This window comes from Bufo bufo, chromosome 3 (genome assembly GCF_905171765.1).
Source record: "Bufo bufo chromosome 3, aBufBuf1.1, whole genome shotgun sequence".
In the NCBI taxonomy this organism is placed as follows: domain Eukaryota; kingdom Metazoa; phylum Chordata; class Amphibia; order Anura; family Bufonidae; genus Bufo; species Bufo bufo.
The window spans coordinates 274,626,171-274,644,378 of record NC_053391.1 but is presented as its reverse complement, the minus strand read 5'-3'; the positions used below and the strand labels follow the sequence as shown (position 1 = coordinate 274,644,378).

At 42.2% G+C, this 18,208-nt stretch overlaps 1 protein-coding gene across 1 annotated transcript in view; it reads left to right on the top strand.

The window, feature by feature from the left end:
• KIF21B (kinesin family member 21B) overlaps window positions 1–18,208 on the top strand; it is a 1,425,990-nt gene that overhangs the window by 931,390 nt on the left and 476,392 nt on the right. The window contains exon 29 of the mRNA XM_040424150.1: window positions 5,727–5,798. Coding sequence (XP_040280084.1) covers window positions 5,727–5,798 — 72 coding nt within the window. The remainder of the gene's footprint in view (window positions 1–5,726; window positions 5,799–18,208) is intronic.

Genomic DNA, 18,208 nt, shown 5'->3' with positions numbered 1-18,208 from the left:
CTGTGTCCGTGCTCCTCGGTGGTACATGGTGAGGTGAGCTCCAACTAGGTGTTTTTACATTGAAGTGAATAGGTCCGCATCAAAGCCGCAAAAACTGCGGCTCGGATGCGGACCAAAACAACGGTCGTGTGCATGAGGCCTTAGTGTGAGTTTAGTTTTTTGCACGAACGCACCATTTGCGTACGTGCATTTTGCAACCACTGAGCACCGATCAGTAGTGTCAGTTTGCGCTGCAAGTTTTTTTTTTTGCAGAAAATACTTTTATTTGTGCAGCAAAGACTTTTTTGTGCAGAAAAGACTTTTTTTGTGCAAAAAATACTTTTTTTTACAACTTTTCTTCTAAATTTAAATTCAAATTTATTACGATTACAATCCCCTTCACATGTGAAAACACTACATACACACCTCTCACACTAAATAAAGTTTTACACATTTCACACGTCACACCCCAATAGAATGAAAATGGCCCGTCCATCCCAACAGCTATACTCAGCTGAAGAGGCATACACCATGCTTGCCTCCGATACTGAGACTGCTAGCGAGGGAGAAGATTATGTCACTTTCCTCTACTCCTCTACCCCCTCATCATCATCCGCTGATGAGGGAACCTCTAGAAGGCGCCTCAGGATAGCAGCAGAAGCAGCCCTCCAGAGTGACCCCATATGGACCCCACCCCATGATGATTATCAGCCCCAAATTCCAGAGTTTGTGGGAAACTCTGGAATACAAATTGACTGCACGGGCTTCACAGAAATTTACTTTTTCAAAATCTTTTTCATTAAAGATTTAGTAAATTTTACCGTGGCCCAAACAAATTTATATGCCCAGCAGTTTATTACCCAGAACCCCACATCACCATTCGCAAGACTTGGTTGGAACCCAGTTACAGCAGCAGAAATGAAAATCTTTACTGGGCTTCTGCTGCATATGGGGCTTGTTAAAAAAGTTGAAATTAGACAGTATTGGAGTGCGGATGTCTTGTACCACACTCCAATATTCAGTAATTCCATGTCCCGGAATAGATTCGAGTCGATTCAGAAATTTTTGCATTATAATGACAATGTACAGTGTCTGCCCCAAAATGACCCAACATTTGATTGGCTTTTTAAAATTAGGCCCGTCCTTGACCACTTCAGTACCAAGTTTGCTGAAGTGTACACCCCAGAACAAAATATCTGTATAGATGAGTCCCTGGTACAAGGGGAGGGTAAGATTCCGCCAGTACCTGCCCAGCAAGCGAGCAAGGTATGGCATAAAAATGTATAAACTCTGTGAGAGTAACTCTGGGTACACCTATAGGTTTCAGGTTTATGAAGGGAAAGACTCCCAGATTAAACCCTCAGAATGCCCCCCTGTCCTTGCAGTTAGTGGGAAACTAGTGTGGGACTTACTGCACCCACTGCTGGATAAGGGTTACCACCTCTATGTGGATAACTATTAGGCTGAGTTCACACAGGCATGACGGATTTGTTCAGGATGCGTCCTGGGTGTACTGCGGCAAACCCGCGCGAGTAGGTACCCAATTACAGTGAGTTTTGACTGTGATTGCATTCCGTTGTTCAGTTTTTATCGCGCGGGTGCAATGCGTTTTGCACGCGCGTGATAAAAAACTGACTGTGGTACCCAGACCCGAACTTCTTCACTGAAGTTCAGGTTTGGGTTCGGTGTTGTGTAGAGGTTATTATTTTCCCTTATAACATGGTTATAAGGGAAAATAATAGATTCTTTAATACAGAATGCTTAGTAGGTGGTCAATTGAGGGTTAAAAAATAAAAAATAATTAACTCACCTTCTCCTCTTGATCGCGTAGCTGCCTGTCTCTTCTTACTTCTTTAATCATGAGCTGCCGGCTAAAGGACCTGTGGTGACGTCAGATCACATGGTCCATCACCACGGTGATGAACCATGTGATTGGACCATGTGATGTGATGTCACCACCATGTTATAATGGAAAATAATACAGTGAATAGACTGTCATTTTAGCAACCATGTGTGAAAATCGCACCGCATCCGCACTTGCTTGCGGATGCTTGCAATTTTCACACAGCCCCATTCACTTCTATGGGGCCTGCGTTGCGTGATAAACGCACAATATAGAGCATGCTGCGATTTTCTCGCAACGCATAAGTGATGCGTGAAAATCACTGCTCATGTGCACAGCCCCATAGAAGTAATTGGGTCCAGATTCAGTGCGGGTGCAATGCGTTCACCTCACGCATTGCACCCGCGTGTCAATCTCGCCCGTGTGAACTCAGCCTTATACCAGCATATCCCTATTCATGTCCCTAAAAGTCAGATGTACTGTGACTTGCGGCACAGTACGCAAAAATCAGAGAGGCCTTCCTAAATCCCTGGTAGGGCAACCATTGAGAAAGGGTGAAAGCAGGACTCTCCTCCATGAGAACATGTTGGTGGTTAAGTTCAAGGACAAAAGAGACGTCCTTGTACTAACCACCATTCACAGTAACACCAGCTCCCCTGCCGCTGTACGTGGTACCACTACCACTGTCCCCAAACCAGACTGCATTCTGGACTACAACAGGCACATGGGCGGGGTTGATCTTTCAGATCTAGTTATGAAGCCCTACAGTGCCACATGAAACACAAAAAGCTGGCCGTACACATTGTACAGACGGCAATGTATAATGTGTACGTGCTATATAAGGCCCCTTTCACACGAGCGTGACGGATTAGGTCCGGATGCGTTCAGGTTTTTCCGCACGGGTGCAATGCTTTTTGATGCGTTTTTCACTCGCGTGATAAAAAACTGAAGGTTTACAAACAACATCTCTTAGCAACCATCAGTAAAAAACACATTGCACACGCACTTGCTTGCGGAAGCAATGCGTTTTTCACGCAGCGCCATTCACTTCTATGGGGCCAGGGCTGCGTGAAAAATGCAGAATATAGAACGAGCTGCGATTTTCACGCAACGCAGAACTGATGCGTGAAAAACAACGCTCATGTACACAGACCCATTGAAATGAATGGGTCAGGATTCAGTGCGGGTGCTATGCGTTAACGTCACGCATTGCACCCGGGCGGAAAACTTGCTCGTGTGAAAGGGGCCTAAGTCTAGCAGACACACAGGAACATTTCTTCACTTTCAAGAAGTAGTGATCAAGGTTCTAATTCTTCCAAACCAAGCAGAAGAGGGCCCCAGTACTTCTGTAAGTCACAGTGGCCGTGTTGTACCAGGACAACATTTCCCAGCTGAAGTCCCCCAGACAGCAAGAAAGGGAAGGACCCAAAAATGTGTTCAAAAAGGTGTATTAGGAAGGACACCATTTACCACTGCGTAACCTGCCCTGAAAAACCTGGCCTGTGCATGAAGGAGTGTTTTAAAATATACCACATATCTCTGGAGTATTAATTTAATTTCTTCCTTTATGCTCCCTGTAATATTTCCACTTTATATCTCTGATTTAGTCCACCTCGCCTGCATATCCACTTTCCAACAACCACTACATATTTTTTTCTGTGAGACAACCGTGCCCTTTCCACTCCTTAAAATGTTCGTACGGAGGTGCACTTTCCAAAAAGGGGTCACTTCTTGTTTTTTTTTATTTTATTTATTGGGATCTCAGGAATTTTTTTAATGCGACATGTCACCTAAAATCCATGTCTGCCAATTCAAGCCTGCCAAATTCACATTTAGCTTTTTACCTGCTGTGCGCCCATACAGCAGGCTACAAGCACATATGGGGTGTTTGCAAAAAGGGGAGAAAATAGGTCACTTGTTAGGGTTTTTCATTTCTGGGGACCTCAGGAATTTATTTAATGTGACATGGCAGCTAAAATTCATGTCTGTTTATTCGGGCCTGCAAAAAACATTTTTTGCACTTTGCCTCTAGAGCCCTGCTGTGTGCCCATACAGCAGACTACAAAAACATATGGGGTGTTTACAAAAATGTGTGAAAATGGGGAACGTATACTGGGGTGCATTTTCTCCTTTAACCCCTTGTGACAGTGATAAATTGGGGTCTGCTAGTAATTTTTAATTTTTACAAATGTGTGCTTTGAAATGCTTTCACAAGTATTTCTGTCTTCCGTGAGACACCTGTTTGCTGAAAAGTACCTTTTCTGTCACCTAAAATGTTTGTACGGGAGTACTTTCCCAAATGGGGTCACCTGTTAAGATTTTTAATTTCTGGGAACCTCAGGAATTTATTTACTTCAACACAATTCAGGTCAGCAAAATCCATATTTAGCTGTTTGACTCTAGAGCCCTGCGATGCGCCCATACATAATTTTTTTGTGCACATATGGGGTGTGGGCGTATTCGGGGGGAAAAAGGAAACACAATGTGGGGTGTATTTTGTCCTGTTACCCCTTGTGAAAGTGAAAAATGTGGGTGTAAAGCAACTTTTTCTGGAAAAAAAATAAATTTTTCTTTTTCACAGCCAAGCGTTTCCTAATTCTGTGAAACGCCTGATGGGTCAAAGTGCTCACTACACACCTTGAACTATTCCTTGAAGGGTGTAGTTTCCGGAATGGGGTCACTTTTTGGGGGTTTGCACTCTAGGGGTACCTCAGGGTGTTTTCAATTGCAAGATGGCGCTGTAAATTATTCTGTTGAAATCTGCCTTCCAGAACCCATTTGGTGCTCCTTTCCTTCTGAACCCTCTGGTACGCCCATATAGCAGTATACAAGCACATATGGGGTATTGCTGTAATCAGGAGAAAATGGGAAATAAATTAGGGGGTGCATTTTCTCCAGTTCCCCCTTGTGAAAGTAAAAAATGTGGGCCTAAAGTCAATTTTTCTGGAAAAAAATTTAGTTTTTCATATTTACAGCCAATTCCATGAATCACCTTTGAGGACAAAGTTCTCACTACACATCTTGAAATATTCCTTGAGAGGTGTAGTTTCTAGAATGGGATAACTTTTTTGGGGGTTTCCACTCTAGGGGAACCTCAGGGTGTTTTCATATGCGACATAGTTCCCAAAAGCCAATTCTGCAAAATCTGTCCTCCACTACTTCCCTTTTGAACCCTGCCATGCACCCATACATAATTTTTTGAGCACATATGGGGTGTTGGCATATTCGGTGGGAAATGGGGAGAAAGATTTGGGGTGCATTACACCTTGTGAAAGTGTTGGTGTAAAGCAACTTTTTCTGGGAAAAAATTTAATTTTTTCTTTTCACGGCCAACCGTTTCCTAATTCTGTGAATCGCCCGATGGGTCAAAGTGCTCACTACACACCTTGAAATATTTCTTGAGGGGTGTAGTTTCCGGATGGGGTGTAGTCTTCATATGCGACATAGCTCCCAATTACCATTCCAGCTAAATCCACTCTCCAAAAGCCATATAGTGCTCCTTCCACTCTGAAGCCTGCTGTGCGTCCATACCTCAGTTTTTGAGCACACATGGGGTGTTTCTGTAAACTCCTGATTCAGTGTAATAGATTTTGAGTTTTGTTTGGCTGTTAACAATACATTAGTTATGCCTTCTACAATATTAGAGAGTATAACCTTTATCATTTTCTGTCCCTGATTTCTTTGACACTTTCAAAGTACACTTTAACAGCATAGGTGAATCTGACCTAAACAACTCTATCACTAACCGCTCCTCATCTACACAGGACTTTGCAGTGCACTGGTTGAACTGTTTTGTGTCAGTCTTTTGATTAATGGAAGTGTTAGAAAGTATAGTTTCTTAATCAAATAATTGTCTTTATTTGAAGAATTTGACATGTAAGATTCTTTTTTTTTATTCCCTCAGTCCAAGGCAGAATCGGGGCTCTAACACATCGCCTTTGACGCGCAGAAAATCTTACGACAGAGTACAGCTCAGGTAATTGTTACTAAACAAAAATAAAAGTGGGAGTAAACAGTTTAAAGGTTTAAACTGGAGTGTGGATTTAGCACCTTAAAGGGGTTAGCTCACCTCAGTAATCAACATTTATTCAGTTCCTCGTAGTCCTAGGATTCTTTCTTCCATGTACAGTAGTTCATTTTTCAATTATGCCTCTGTCCACTTATCTTCTTGAAACAGTCCCAAATTTCATGCTTGTTTCCAGGGGTTACAGCCACCGCTGTATTGTTCTCAGCGGTGGTTGAGCAGGTGCCCACAAACACTATGGGCAGTTCGGCCGGCTGCTCTGGTGGCCGGGTTTCACAGAAGAAAGTGCTCACATATTCTCGTGCATGCGCAGTCACTCCTAGAAATGGCCACCTAGTCAGTGCTCAGCTCCACCCCCAGCAAGAAGGAAATCGAGGCCCTGAGAGCCACAACGGAGCTTGAAAATAGCAAGGTAAGACATCCCCTTTAAGGGCTCAAGCACACAAACATATTTTTATCCGCATCCAATCCAAATTTGTTGCAGGTTGGATGCAGACCCATTCACTTCAATGGGGACGCAAAAGATGTGGAAAGCACACCTGTGTGCTGTCCACAACCGTATGTTCGTTCTGTGGCACCCACAAAAATATTGAACATGTCCTATTCTTGTCTGCGTTATGGACAAGGATAGGACTGTTCTATTATGGTCCAGATGTTCCATTCTGCAAAATGCGGAGTTTACATGGCTGGCCACAATTTGCAGACCTCAAAACAGGCAACATTGTGTGCATAGTAACATAGTAACATAGTACATAAGGCCGAAAAAAGACATTTGTCCATCCAGTTCGGCCTGTTATCCTGCAAGTTGATCCAGAGGAAGGCAAAAAAAAAAACTGTGAGGTAGAAGCCAATTTTCCCCACTTTAGGGAATAAAAAATTCCTTTCCGACTCCAATCAGGCAATCAGAATAACTCTCTGGATCAACGACCCCTCTCTAGTAGCTATAGCCTGTAATATTATTACGCTCCAGAAATACACTCACCTAAAGAATTATTAGGAACACCATACTAATACGGTGTTGGACCCCCTTTTGCCTTCAGAACTGCCTTAATTCTACGTGGCATTGATTCAACAAGGTGCTGATAGCATTCTTTAGAAATGTTGGCCCATATTGATAGGATTTCATCGTGCAGTTGATGGAGATTTGAGGGATGCACATCCAGGGCACGAAGCTCCCGTTCCACCACATCCCAAAGATGCTCTATTGGGTTGAGATCTGGTGACTGTGGGGGCCATTGTAGTACAGTGAACTCATTGTCATGTTCAAGAAACCAATTTGAAATGATTCGAGCTTTGTGACATGGTGCATTATCCTGCTGGAAGTAGCCATCAGAGGATGGATACATGTTCTCATCCTGTTTACGCCAAATTCGGACTCTACCATTTGAATGTCTCAACAGAAATCGAGACTCATCAGACCAGGCAATATTTTTCCAGTCTTCAACAGTCCAATTTTGGTGAGCTCGTGTAAATTGTAGCCTCTTTTTCCTATTTGTAGTGGAGATGAGTGGTACCCGGTGGGGTCTTCTGCTGTTGTAGCCCATCCGCCTCAAGGTTGTGCATGTTGTGGCTTCACAAATGCTTTGCTGCATACCTCGGTTGTAACGAGTGGTTATTTCAGTCAACGTTGCTCCTCTATTAGCTTGAATCAGTCGGCCCATTCTCCTCTGACCTCTAGCATCCACAAGGCATTTTTGCCCACAGGACTGCCGCATACTGGATGTTTTTCCCTTTTCACACTATTCTTTGTAAACCCTAGAAATGGTTGTGCGTGAAAATCCCAGTAACTGAGCAGATTGTGAAATACTCAGACCGGCCTGTCTGGCACCAACAACCATGCCACACTCAAAATTGCTTAAATCACCTTTCTTTCCCATTCTGACATTCAGTTTGGAGTTCAGGAGATTGTCTTGACCAGGACCACACCCCTAAATGCATTGAAGCAACTGCCATGTGATTGGTTGACTAGATAATTGCATTAATGAGAAATACACTGCGTGCAGAATTATTAGGCAAATGAGTATTTTGACCACATCATCCTCTTTATGCATGTTGTCTTACTCCAAGCTGTATAGGCTCGAAAGCCTACTACCAATTAAGCATATTAGGTGATGTGCATCTCTGTAATGAGAAGGGGTGTGGTCTAATGACATCAACACCCTATATTAGGTGTGCATAATTATTAGGCAACTTCCTTTCCTTTGGCAAAATGGGTCAAAAGAAGGACTTGACAGGCTCAGAAAAGTCAAAAATAGTGAGATATCTTGCAGAGGGATGCAGCACTCTTAAAATTGCAAAGCTTCTGAAGCGTGATCATCGAACAATCAAGCGTTTCATTCAAAATAGTCAACAGGGTCGCAAGAAGCGTGTGGAAAAACCAAGGCGCAAAATAACTGCCCATGAACTGAGAAAAGTCAAGCGTGCAGCTGCCAAGATGCCACTTGCCACCAGTTTGGCCATATTTCAGAGCTGCAACATCACTGGAGTGCCCAAAAGCACAAGGTGTGCAATACTCAGAGACATGGCCAAGGTAAGAAAGGCTGAAAGACGACCACCACTGAACAAGACACACAAGCTGACACGTCAAGACTGGGCCAAGAAATATCTCAAGACTGATTTTTCTAAGGTTTTATGGACTGATGAAATGAGAGTGAGTCTTGATGGGCCAGATGGATGGGCCCGTGGCTGGATTGGTAAAGGGCAGAGAGCTCCAGTCCGACTCAGACGCCAGAAAGGTGGAGGTGGAGTACTGGTTTGGGCTGGTATCATCAAAGATGAGCTTGTGGGGCCTTTTCGGGTTGAGGATGGAGTCAAGCTCAACTCCCAGTCCTACTGCCAGTTTCTGGAAGACACCTTCTTCAAGCAGTGGTACAGGAAGAAGTCTGCATCCTTCAAGAAAAACATGATTTTCATGCAGGACAATGCTCCATCACACGCGTCCAAGTACTCCACAGCGTGGCTGGCAAGAAAGGGTATAAAAGAAGAAAATCTAATGACATGGCCTCCTTGTTCACCTGATCTGAACCCCATTGAGAACCTGTGGTCCATCATCAAATGTGAGATTTACAAGGAGGTAAAACAGTACACCTCTCTGAACAGTGTCTGGGAGGCTGTGGTTGCTGCTGCACGCAATGTTGATGGTGAACAGATCAAAACACTGACAGAATCCATGGATGGCAGGCTTTTGAGTGTCCTTGCAAAGAAAGGTGGCTATATTGGTCACTGATTTGTTTTTGTTTTGTTTTTGAATGTCAGAAATGTATATTTGTGAATGTTGAGATGTTATATTGGTTTCACTGGTAAAAATAAATAATTGAAATGGGTATATATTTGTTTTTTGTTAAGTTGCCTAATAATTATGCACAGTAATAGTCACCTGCACACACAGATATCCCCCTAAAATAGCTAAAACTAAAAACAAACTAAAAACTACTTCTAAAATATTCAGCTTTGATATTAATGAGTTTTTTGGGTTCATTGAGAACATGGTTGTTGTTCAATAATAAAATTAATCCTCAAAAATACAACTTGCCTAATAATTCTGCACTCCCTGTAGAACAGGTGTTCCTAATAATTCTTTAGGTGAGTGTACATCCAGGCCCCTCTTGAATTCCTTTATTGTACTCACCATCACCACCTCCTCAGGCAGAGAGTTCCATAGTCTCACTGCTCTTACTGTAAGAATCTTTTTCTATGTTTGTGTACAAACCTTCTTTCCTCCAGACGCAGAGGATGTCCCCTCGTCACAGTCACAGTTCTGTGGATAAATAGATGATGGGATAGATCTCTATACTGACCCCTGATATATTTATACATATTAATTAGATCTCTCCTCAGTCGTCTTTTTTCTAAAGTGAATAACCCTAATTTTGATAATCTTTCAGGGTACTGTAGTTGCCCTATTCCAGTTATTACTTTAGTTGCACTCCTCTGGACCCTCTCCAGCTCTGCTATGTCTGCCTTGTTTACAGGAGCCCAGAACTGTACACAGTACTCCATGTGTGGTCTGACTAGCGATTTGTAAAGTGGTAGGACTATGTTCTTATCACGGGCATCTATGCCCCTTCTGATGCAACCCATTATCTTATTGGCCTTGGCAGCAGCTGCCTGACACTGGTTTTTGCAGCTTAGTTTGCTGTTTATTAAAATTCCTAGATCCTTTTCCATGTCAGTGTTACCGAGTGTTTTATCATTTAGTATGTACGGGTGACTTGCATTATTCCTTCCCATGTGCATAACTTTACATTTGTCAGTGTTAAACCTCATCTGCCACTTATCTGCCCAAGCATCCAATCTATCCAGATCCCTCTGTAGTAGTATACTGTCCTCTTCAGTGTAAATTACTTTACACAGTTTAGTGTCATCTGCGAAAATTGATACTTTACTATGCAAGCCTTCTACAAGATCATTAATAAATATATTGAAGAAAATAGGGCCCAATACTGACCCCTGAGGTACCCCACTAGTGACAGTGACCCAATCTGAGCAAAGAAAATGGAGGCTACAGCAGCATATCCAAGCAGAGCTTCTTTATTCAGACTTCCATAAAAACAATGTACAAAATGGCAACGTTTCAGCTATATGTAGCCTTTGTCAAGCATAAAATACAAGTGAATAATCCAACATATATATAGTGAAGCAAATACTCCCACAAAGGTTAATCTTCCAATAAATTGGCCAAGAGGATGACATGTGTTATCGTGCCCAATCATATGTGAATCATAATTAAACACCAGGTTGATACCATATACATACGCCCCTCTCACTCCCCAGTCAGTGATGTCCATGTGCATATCCACGCGGGCCTCAGCATCCCCACTGTGTAGCTGCGCATGTCAATGGGCGTCATAAGGCTGCGTCGGATCAAATCACCTGACTCCAACTTCACTTCTGCATCACGGCAGCATCCTGCAGCAAAAACCGCCCACCTTGATGACACCAAAGTAGGCGTGTACATCACGTGACCCGGAACCATAGTCACATGACCGCTGTTTATATTTATCTGGTTGTTAACCACGCTACGCGGTGCTAGGATCCCATCGCCGTCCCGTACAAGCGCATATAAACAGGGGGGACAGCTGACATATACCAAAACGGATCCACTGACATGGGAGGGAATGCGTATAACATAATAAAGAAATAAGGCCACAAATGATCGGCACACAGAATGTGTGTCTTAAAGGCGCCTCAATGGACAATAGCGTTAACACAATTACATACAAATTACATCCTCAATGATTATGATCACCCTGGGAGTATAGAAACACAAGTGAATAAAAACACATATAAGACATTGTACCAGATGGGTACCTAACTGATCCTGACCACATTGAACTCCAAATTGAGTCCATGTTTTTGCAGGGACCTAAGGGTATATATCCATTTAAGCTCCTTCTTTCTAAGAACAGCCTCTCTATCACCACCTCTACGTAAAATCCCCACACTGTCACTCACCCTAAAGCGCAGTTGGTTGACAGAGTGTCCTGCCTCCACAAAATGTTTGGCTACTGCTTTGTCCAAGTTGGCTTTACGGATAGTGCTCTTATGCTTATTGATTCTCTCGCGGACCTCCACTGTAGTCTCACCTACATAGATGAGGCTGCAAGGGCATTGTATAACATATACAACATCACGGGATCTACAAGTGTAATATCCATTGATCTTGTATTTTTTACTGCTATATGAGTGGAAAAAATGATCACCTTTAAGTACATTACTGCAATTGCAGCGAGATAAGCAAGGAAAAGTCCCATGTCTACGTGGAGCTAGTAATCTCTGTGACCCAATCTGAGTGTGTACCGTTAATAACCACTCTCTGTTTTCTATCATTGAGCCAGTTACTTACCCACATACAGACGTTTTCTCCCAGTCCGAGCATTCTCATTTTATATACTAACCTTTTATGTGGTACAGTGTCAAATGCTTTAGAGAAGTCCAGATATACGACATCCATTGATTCGCCGCTGTCAAGTCTAGAACTTACCTCCTCATAGAAACTGATTAAATTTGTTTGGCATGACCGATCCCTCACGAAGCCATGCTGATATGGTGTTATTTGCTTATTTCCGTTGAGATGCTCTAAGATAGCATCTCTCAGAAAACCTTCAAACAGTTTACCCACAACAGATGTTAAACTTACCGGCCTATAGTTTCCAGGCTCTGTTTTTGGACCCTTTTTGAATATTGGCACCACATTTGCCATGCGCCAATCCTGTGGAACATTCCCTGTCAGTATAGAGTCCGCAAATATCAGAAATAAGGGTCTGGCTATGACATGACTTAATTCCCTTAGGATACGGGGGTGTATGCCATCCGGTCCTGGCGATTTGTCTATTTTAATCTTTTTTAAGTCGCTCATGTACTTCTTCTTGGGTCAGACAGGACACTTTTAATGGGGAATTTATTTTTACATTCTGCATGTCATCTGACAGTTTATTTTCCTCAGTGAATACACTGGAGAAAAAAATATTTAACAGTTTTGCTTTCTCCTCGTCGCTCTCTGCGACTCCCCCCTCATTACTCTTTAAAGGGCCGACACCTTCAGATTTATACTTTTTAACATTTATATAATTGAAGAACATTTTAGGGTTAGTTTTACTCTCTTTGGCAATTAGTCTCTCGGTCTCTAGTTTGGCCGCTTTTATTTGTTTTTTACATGTTCTATTTTTTTCCTTTATAGTTTTTCAGTGCTTCCGTGCTACCCTCCTGTTTTAGTGATTTGTATGCTTTCTTTTTGTCATTTATTGCTTTCTTTACAGTTCTATTTATCCACATTGGTTTCTTTTTGTTCCTTAACCTTATATTCCCATACGGTATGTACCTCTCACAATGAGATTTTAGGATGTTTTTAAAGATATCCCATTTTGTGGCTGTATTTTTATTTTTGAGGACTTTGTCCCAGCTACCGTAGTTAGGCCTATGGCCTCTCTTAGTTGGCTAAATTTAGCTTTTTTGAAGGTATTTTTGTTCCTCCCTGTAGAAACGCTCTTTTGAATGATAATTGGAAGGTTATCACTATTTCCCAGGTGTCCACCAACCTGCACGTCTGTTGTTCTGTCAGGCCTATTGGTTAATATTAAGTCCAGTATGGCCGTCCCTCTAGTCGGGTCCTGAACCAGTTGGGAGAGGTAATTGTCTTTGGTTATTGCCAAGAACCTGTTTCCCTTATGAGATATACAAGGTTCAGTTTCCCAGTCTATATCTGGGTAGTTGAAGTCACCCATAATAACCACCTCATTATGATTTGCCGCCTTGTCTATCTCGTTTAGAAGTAGATTTTCTGTGGACTAATCTGGTATATTAGGTGGTTTATAGTAAACTCCTATTAGTAATTTTTTGTTGTTTTTAGCTCCATGTATCTCTACCCACAGTGACTCCACATGTTCATCTCCCTCACTTATGGTGATGTAATATCTGGGCTTACCTTGAATGAGCCCTAAGAATAATATTATAGCAAATGATCACAATCTTACCATACCTTATGCCTCATGCACACAGCAGAGAATCTTTATGGTTCACACTGAACCTCATATGGTTCTATACAATAAACTGTTGGGTGCTCTATGTAGATATGGCACCTGATGTAAAATGCCCCAATTTTATTTCTCTATGATTTAGTACAGAATCCAACAGAAACTCTGTATACTTCCTTATAATGTGTAGTCTGGGGCTACATATTATACTTTTAGGAGCAAACCTTTCCTGTTTTCTTAGATACATACTGTAAAGGGGGAATATTAATCACCAATATTATGCGAATATTGCTAATTAATATTCATAAATAGGAGGAGCCGTCTAGTGATAACTCCGCCTATTTATGCCTTTATATAATAACAATACTTTCGCTATGCTTTACACTGATCGCTACGCTAGCTGCATGCGCCTAACTAACTATCACCAATAACTACACGTTACACAGATAGTTACAAGTAACACAGTATTTATTTCTTACAATACACAACGCACGCAATACACTAGCAATACAGCACTAAATATACAATCCTAAACTACACTACACATTCCCAATTCCACCCATCAACTAACTATACAGTTCACACATACAATATTAACAGCCCACCCATCTAGTTCTATACTATCCCTATGGGGTACGCCGAGGGTTAATGGTGGCCTTACAGGGGTGTAAGCCGACCACAAACACAAAGGGTTAACAATGGGGATAATATCAGAACTGTACAGCAATGCAGGGGCTAAATACCCTGCAAGTGTACAGTGAGGGGGGGGGGGGGGGTGGCAGGGTTTAAGCAGGGGTTACCACCAGGGGTTAATCAGAGTAGGGAAAGGGTATATCAGGGGTTTCAGGGGCAAGGGTAGCCAGGGTGACCAGGGTCCATCAGGGCACAGGGACCAGGGTAACTACCAGGGGTAATGCCTGGCAGGGAAAGGGTTAATCGTTGGTGGGATAGGGGTTGAATCAGGGCCCAAGGTGCACATCAGGGAAATATAGGGGTTACAGGACCAGGGGTGATATGTGAGGGGTAGGTAGGGGCTATACAGGTATACTTAGGCCTTATCCAGGTGGTCATCATGAAGCTGCTCTCTCCCATGTGTGTCTGAATCTAGTCTGGTTGCAAGAGGCCGCACCTCTGCTCTGTTTGGGGCTTTATAGCCCAAAACCAGCCCCCCCTCCTCCTTCCTCAGGGATGTGACATCATAGTGTCACTGTGACGTATGCCTGCCTACAATCCCCAGAGTCCCCCCCCCCCCCAGTCCCAAAAATGCTGGGAGTAGGGGCATGGAGTTTTAGCCATGGGCAGAGGTGTGGAAAAACAGGTTCTTGATGTCTCTGGTTAGAAAGTCCCCTCACAAATGGTGCCAAAGAGTCTGATTGCTTTGGGCCTGAACAAAAGGGGACTAGATGCTAATCAGCTGTTATCCTACAGGCTATCAGCACAAGTTTTTCTCTAAACAACTCTGTTGATAGGAGTTGGAATTGCATATATCACATCTATAAACACATACAAAACTGGGGGTATGAATGGGCAGCAATAAGCCCACATACATACTGTCATGCTGACATAAGTGTATATACATAGACACGTGTGCAGATACATACACACATATCTATATATACACACACCCTCGCATATATCTGGGGCATCACATACAGGGGACATGCATATGTCCCCACTTGCCATACAGGGCCAATATATACACGGTCATACAGGAAATATATACTAACTATAAGGGGACACATATAAGGGGGCACATATATATACTAATATAAGGGGGATTATAAGGGGGCACAGCTTCCAGGGACCACATATTTTCCACAGGGGCCACCATGAGCCCCTGGGGATCACCATGGGCAGACGTGCGCAGATGCTGGTGGTTAATGTATGCATATATATACCATACATGCCCGCACGTGTTTGCAGGCATGCATGGATTTATATGCATACGTCTCAACCCTTCCTCAACACATACGTATGTCTTTAAAACTTTCAAATGCAATCCAACATATTTCTTTGGATTGCAGTTGTTGAATTGGAAAATATTGTGTCAAAAGTATTTACAGTATATAGCCCCAGGCTTAGAGAGTGTTTATTCAAGGTAAGCCCAGATATTACATCACCAAAACTTTTATATACTGGATTATCATTGTTGACTACATTATTCAGTACAGAATCATCCTTTCAGAAAATATGTACATAGGGAGCCTTTCCTCAGCTATACTTTGCACCTAATGCATGTTAACTGGCCTTCAATAGTGACTTCTCAGTGGCTTGCTCTTTTATCACAATAAGCAAATTTTCCATCCTTAGAGAATATCTTTTCCACAATGTCATCAATTCCTCTATTCACTCTCTTTGGAAATCCCATTAAGTTGTTTAAGTTGTTTACAGGGTCAGTGCATACATTAAACTTACATAATAATTATTTTGGTTGACAGAAGACATATTTTCATTAAGTTCAACCAGAGGATTGGATGGGATGGGGAAGCATAGTCCTAAACAGCCGGAACTAGATGCAAATGTGTCATGTCTAAAAGATTGATTCAGTTTGAATCTTCCCCTCTTAATTCTACTCTGCACTCTGACCTTCTTAAAGGACATTTGTCATCAGAAAATGGCCTACTGTTTAAATTATGTTTTATGTAAAACAATTTTTTTTTTTAAATTGCTGGTCATTTTGTTTGCAAATTTTTGCATAGATACGTATTTACTACAGTTCAAAAAAGACTTGTGTCCAGTTGAACTACAGAATGGGACGGGATATGAATTTAAGGGGTTATCCCATGATTAATGTAAAAAAAATGAAAATCAGACATCATATAGTACAAAGCTAGAACCACCCATGTACCTCACATGGATCTAGAAATATCCATATTCATTGCTCTGCTACATTTATATCAAGATGGCATCTCAGTAAGTATGTCTTTTCTGCTGCAGCTCTCCCTATCACAGCTCAAGACAGTTGAATGATGAAACTGAGCATGTGCAGCCATCTTAGTGAGCCGGACAAAGAAACAAGAAAAAGAACAAAGAGCAGTACAGATACATTTTATTGAATAGCTCAGTGGCTATGCAAAATTTTTAATTACATGCAATTACAAAAGTATTCAGATCCAGGAGCTGGTTTGAAAACTGTAGTGGCAAGCAAAAAATCTACATATTTATGGAAGCATTAATACTGTTTAGTTCTAAGAAAACATCTAAGCCTTTTTTAAACAGCCAACTGTTCCTGCTGTGACCACATCCTAAGGTAGGCTATTCCACAGATTGACAGCTCTTAATATTCCATGTCACCGTCTAAATTAAAAAAATATATATATATTGTAAAGTCCTGCAATTTTGCACACTAGCCACTATCTCTAGACTTCCTGTACTGTACTGATCACTTTGCAGCTGTGTCAGATAAAGCCTCTTTATAGATAACACAGGATCCATCAATAACTATAGGTGATGGTCAGAACATATCTACTTCCCCTGTACAGGGACCTTTGCACAGGTCACAGAGCATGCCTAGAAAACTTTCCCATAGAAGTCTGCTCCAATCTATTGTGTCTGTGTCCCATGTGGCTGAAATAAAGCATAACTCTAAAGCCTAACTCTAAACAGAAAATAGTTGTCCCCAATGGGGCTCACAATCTAAGTTCCCTATTAGCAGGGCCGTCTTTAATATTGATTGGACCCTGGGCAAGAATTTACTTGGGCCCCCTGTATCGCGCCTTCCCACAATCATGCCCTCCACCACAACACACACACAAAAAAAAATCCACACACCTCGTAGAGTAGTAAACTTTAATAATGATGAGTGGCCACTAGAGGTGTTCCTTGGCAGTAATGTAAATACTGCCTTTTTTTCTGAAAAGACAGTGTTTACATTAAAAAGCTTGCAGAGACATTCTATAGACACCAGAACTACTACGTTTAGCTGTTAGCTGTTGTGGTTCTGGTGACTATAGTGTCCCTTAATATAAAGGGAAAAAAAGAATCAGCACAAAAGTATAAAAAAAAAATGCCTGTATCATTATTCTAAAAATTAAAAAAGCACAACTTCTGACACAAATATATATTATTTTGCAGATTACCGTATTTTTCCCCAACATAAGACACATTATGGAAGCACTCATTAGTACTGGAGGACCGGGAAGTGGTGAAGGATCTGTACTCACCGCTTCCTGGTCCTCCGCTGTTGGCTCTGCAGCCGACAGCCGGATGAAGATGATCACAATGGTGAGGAGCGGTGGCGTCCAGGAGCAGGGGAGGTAAGTTATTGTTTTTATTTTTTCCTTTGAAGCAATATAGGGCTGATAAAGAGGCAATGGGAGCCTAAAAAGAGGCAATGGGGCTGATAAATAGGCAATGGGGGCTTATAAAAAGGCAATGGGGGCTGATAAAGAGGCAATGAGGCTGATAAAAAGGCAATGGGGGCTGATAAAGAGCCAATGGGGGCTTATAAAAAGGCAATGGGGGCTGATAAAGAAGGCAATGGGGGCTGATAAAGAGGCAATGGGGGTTTATAAAGAGGCAAAGGGGTCTGATAAAGAGGCAGTGGGGGCTGATAAAGAGGCAGTGGGGGCTGATAAAGAGGCAGTGGGGGCTGATAAAAAGAGGCAATGGGGGCTGATTTGAGACTGGGGGTCTGATCTGAGGTCTTAATGGGGTCTTATTTATATTGGGGCTCATATCTGATGTCTGATTGGGGGTCATTCACTATTGGGTGTGATCGGAGGTCTTATTGGGGCCTCATTAACATTGGGGGTCTGATTGGGGCTCTGATCTGAGGTCTGTTTAACATAGGGGGACTGATAGCTGATCTGACCTGAGGTGTAATGAAAAATATTTTTTTCTTATTGTTTCCCTCTGAAACCTATTTCAGTTTCAATAGTCTGGGACTAT